This window comes from Charadrius vociferus, unplaced genomic scaffold, assembly GCF_000708025.1.
Source record: "Charadrius vociferus isolate BGI_N301 unplaced genomic scaffold, ASM70802v2 scaffold301, whole genome shotgun sequence".
NCBI lineage: Eukaryota > Metazoa > Chordata > Aves > Charadriiformes > Charadriidae > Charadrius > Charadrius vociferus.
Window position 1 is genome coordinate 1,259,249 of NW_009646842.1, and position 4,580 is coordinate 1,263,828.

General features: G+C 53.2%; 2 protein-coding genes across 2 annotated transcripts in view; both read right to left on the bottom strand.

Annotated features, from left to right (window-relative positions):
- Positions 1-4,580, bottom strand: part of GAPDH (glyceraldehyde-3-phosphate dehydrogenase) — a 21,705-nt gene that overhangs the window by 6,373 nt on the left and 10,752 nt on the right. The gene's annotated exons all lie outside the window — the stretch shown is intronic.
- On the bottom strand, positions 124-1,960 carry LOC104293078 (C-type natriuretic peptide 2-like). The gene is made up of 2 exons (XM_009892543.1): positions 1,862-1,960; positions 124-396 (listed from the first exon to the last, which is right to left on the bottom strand). Exons 1-2 carry the CDS (start codon positions 1,958-1,960, stop codon positions 124-126), a joined length of 372 nt encoding a protein of 123 aa, XP_009890845.1.

Genomic DNA, 4,580 nt, shown 5'->3' on the forward strand with positions numbered 1-4,580 from the left:
CCCCCCCCCGTCCCCTCGCTCCTGGTCCTCCCCCGCCATCCCTGCTCTCAGGTCTCCCTTCTTCCCTGCCCGCTTGTTGGAGCCCGGGCTGCTGACCCTCTCACCTCGGAGCCCCTCCCAAGGCTAACACCCCAAACCACTGAAGGTCCCGATCCGGTCCAGTTTCAGCCCAAAGCAGCCCCTGGGCATGGCCTTCCAGGCCCAGTCTCCAGGCGGTGCCCACTTGCGACTGGCGAGGGTCTTGCGCCAGAGAGAGGGACGGGCGGCTCTTGCTCCAGACGGGAGGAAGGGGAGAGTGGAGGAGAGCAGCTGAGGGCCAAAGCTGGACCCCTCCTTCGTGTCCTCTTCGGCCAGCGTGGACTCAGGCTCCAGGGGCAGCAACTGGGAAAGGAGCATCTGGGACAAACGGAGAGGAGAGAGAGGTGAGAGCAGAGCTGCCTGTGCTCCCGGCAGTAAGCCTTGTACTCCCTGGCACCCCACTGCCCACACCTTCCTGAGGGCTCAGGCAGGACATAAAATGGTGCCTACGCAGAGGCACTGTGCCTGTGACATTGCATCCAGACAGCAGGAAGGGCTACGCCAGCAGCTCCTGCAGGCTGAAAGGATTTTGACGTCCTAAAGAGCTGGGAGGCAGCTGCTGTGAGCCTCTGCCCGCGTGCAGATTGCCCTGCTCTTGTCAAACTGTCCCCCCGCCACTGTAATTGGAAGGTAACAGGCTTCAGTCCTTGCTCCTTTTGCTGATGCTGAGCACCTCCATGTGCTTAAGCTGCTATGTGCCTTTTTTTTTTTTTCCAGAGGTCTGTGGTGGGAGTACAGACCTGCCCCAAATACCTCCTGTGAAAGATGAAGGGGATGCAGGAGCAGAGCAGGTATGAGGAAGGGGGACTCCTCATCTGCTGGGAATCCTCAAGGTTATCTGTGCAGGCGGGTGCGTGCTGATGGTACACCCCCGGCACTGCCGGCAGCCTCCAGCTGTAGGGAGACAAGGGTTGGGAGGTGCATTGGGCGCAGTGGAGGCAGGGCCTGGCTGCCCAGGGAAGCAGCCTGCGGTAGCCGTTCCACATCTGTCCCTCACGTGGGTGCTGAGCTAAGGCTGAAGATGCCTTTGTGCAGCTCTTCTCGGTAGTGAGTTAATTGAAGCGGACACGGGCATCTCCAGCGAGGAGTGAAAGCGGTGAGTCATAGCAGGATCGGTCTTGTGATTTTAGTTCACGTCCTAACTACTTCCCTGTAGCTTTCCCAGGATGACGTGAAGGCAAGGTGCTGGGCCTCAGGTTAGGGTTTGGCTAAGAGGAAGCCAAAGTATTATTGCTGTAATTGCTGAGGATAAAAGATCTACCCAAGTGAAGAAGCCCTCAGCTGGCATCCTGGCAGGGGCTCTTGGCCTTAAAGAGGGGTTACTGGGGGGTGTAGTACTGAGCTTAAGAGTGAAAATCCTAACAGGATGAATCTTCCCTCTGAAATGTCAGAACCAGGCACTGAAGATGATGAGGGACATGACTATAATTTCTGGTGGCTGCTGACGCAGGGCGGAGTTAGACAGGACCCGTCTCTTTACTGTTAAAAGCCTCTGCAGGCAACGTGGGGAGTCCCAGAGGCAGCCTGCCCCAGGCCAGAGAGCGCTAAAAAGCATTTGTCTGCCGTCCTGTAATGCTGGTGCTCCTTAGGAGCTGGGTTATAAAAGATGCAGTCACCAAAGAGCTGAGGCTGTTGGACTGAAGGGGAGGGAGCAGTGAGAATAGACAGCAACCTCCGGTAGCTGGAATTTGGGACCACCACTCATTCCAGGTTCAAAAACGACCTCCCCAAATTGCCCCTCCGCTCCTGAAACCTCCCTCAGCTCTCTCCCAGTCCCTCCTACCTGTAGCCTCTGTCCTGATAAGGACACAGTCTGAACGCTGGCAGAGAGCAGAACTAAGAGGAGGAAAAGCGAGCAAGGCCACGACTGGAGCCCCAGCATCTTCTTCTTCTCCCAGGGCTTGTGGGAGGCGAGGCAGGACCTGCAGCATCCGTGTCAGATGCAGTCCCTAGCCCCTCTTTGCCTTTATAGCTTTGCTTCTGGCAGGCGCCTGGCCCCCAGCTCTCTGCCGAACTACCCCCTGGAGCTCCTTAACCTTTCAGCCCTTTTGTCCAGGGTGATATATTTCAGGGTGAGCTCAGCAAGACCCCTTCCTCTAAAGAAAAAGGACACAAAGGTGTTTACTGAGTGTCTGGGAAGACAAATGTGAGTTGAGCTGCTGCTGGCTAGGGCCTGGAGGTATCTGTCAGGGTCAGGAACAGGGTGACACTTTGAAACACGTCCCAAAGGAGGATATTGAAGGCTGCGTTGTATAGTGATATTGAACATACTCCTCGCAGGCAGAGTGCTCTTAATGCTATTTCTCTAATCAGCGTGAGCATGAACTATAGCTCAGCTAGTGGTAGGCATGCTGCTGGCTGCACGGAGCTGAGACAAATTCAGCTCTGTGACAATACAGGCTTTCGTTTTTAATATTTTTGTCTTGGTGAGCCGGGTTGGCCTGGGAATGAAAAGCTCTTGCTGCAGAAGGTGTGCGAATTCCAGCAGTAACTCCACGGGATTTGTAGTGGTGACGGGAGCATGGGTCCAGTACTAGCAGGCATATAACTTGCAAGCTGGTTGTCCTGAGTCACCATCTGGAGGGCCGGGCTGAGTTTCCAGAGGAACCAGCACAGAAAAGAGCTCGTCGAGGCTCAGCTTGCATTTTCTCAAGCTCAGGCACACAATGGAAGTGGGACGGCAAGGAGCAGATTCCTACCTCCTAAATCTTCTGGCCATTAGTTCCCCCTCCTTTGTTTACCTCTCCTATTTTACTGTAGTTTCTCACCAGTTGAACAAGGCAATGAGGTCACTGTTTGGAGATCAGGGTGCAGAAGTCAGCCGGGGTGTGAAGACAGAAACTAATCAGGAAAGATTGTTGGGGAGAGGAATAGGGGGACTGTACACCAGTACAGGATTAGTAGTGGGTGTTCTGAGTGAGCTTAAAAACACCTTAAGCTTCCCTTTCTTCAGTACTGTTGCACAAAGCAATTGGGTCAAAACTTGACAGGCAGTGTTCTGCTGCCTGCTTTTATTTTTTTTAAGGAAAGAAGAAAAATAGAAAAAAAAGCCTTTTGCAGAGATAACAAAAGTCACAGTTCAGATATTTGCCCTTTCTTTCCCTTCTTCCCTCTCTTCCTTCCCAGCATTTTGCACTTGCAGATGCAGATTTATGGGTCCCTTTCTTCCCTGCCCAAGGAGCTGGAATGTTTTACGAACCATTTCGCATCCAGTCCATGATGAGTGAGCGTGGGGCTTCAGTCTGGAGCACTGACACTGGAAGCAGGAGAGACTTTGCACAGGTGGGGGCATCCAAGTATGTTAGGTCCACCTGATACCTGTGACCCATGGGTGGTGCTGGTTCCAGAGCAATGCTCTGGTGATCCTGTCTGGCAGTCCCCTGTCACCTGGGCCAGTTATCTGGGGTGTGCTGGCAAATGGAGGGGCTCCCTAGGCCCTGGCTAACGGCCTCCACCAAGACATTTTGTGGGGAACAGGTTTACTTTCATACGAGTCTTTTAAACTATGAAGCACAGGTGACTGCTGGAGAGTCACAGGACGTGCCGTTCACGTGGGTGTTCGGACAGGGTGCCTGTGCACAAACGGAGTGTGGCGTGTGTGCGCACAGCCAGCCCCTCCGTGTGCAGGATGCGGTGGGGTATGGATGGAGCTTTGCGGTGTGAAAGTTTCGGAGGGGTGGGAAAGAGAGAAAGGAGGATGGGAAGAGAGCACGTGTTCATCCCACACGCAAGACGTCTCAAGAGAATGTTGTTCTGTACATCCTAGTCACATTTGACCGTCCAGAAGCAGCTGAGTCAGTCTGCTACAGCATTCATGCTCCCGGCAAGACAGCCGCAGGCAGGTGCATCTCAGGTTGAACGCACCGGTTCCAGGAGTCAGCTCTTTCCTGAGAAAAAGTTAAGTACAAAAGCAACAATGCTTTGGTTTTGATACAAAATGTAGCAGTGGTTTGATCTGGCATCCTTTGAGTGTGGTGGCCCCCATACTGCAAGAAGAATGCCAGAAATGTGTTTGCAACTGCTCCAAATTCCAGCCCACTTGCACGAAGACTGAGCCCTGCAGGGATGGAAAGGCTCTGAGCCCTCAAGTGACGAGTCCTCTCCTTGGGTCCAGCAAAAGCTGGGGCTAGCAAGAGGGAAGGAGTCATCACTGTCCCATACCAAGCAAGACACTTAAGAGGCTAGAAAATTAGCAAATTTTCTTGCATATTCTTGCAAATTTGCAAATCCAGCAAAGCCTGGATAAATTGCAGGTGCTCGATGACTCAGGTGCTGTGAAGTTGCAGCTGCTCTGTGTCCCAGATCCTTGCTGGGACCGCAGTAGAAGTGAATAGCTGCTCTGACGTGTCCTGGCAATGACTGTGAAATGAAAAGGCTTTGGCAGACAACGAGTCCCCAATTGCCCCAGTTTTCTCAGACTCAAATAGATTATTGTCCTTCTTTCCTCTCTGGCACTAACAAGTTTCCTCTCTAAAAATCCTCCCCCCTCTGCTGCTGGGACA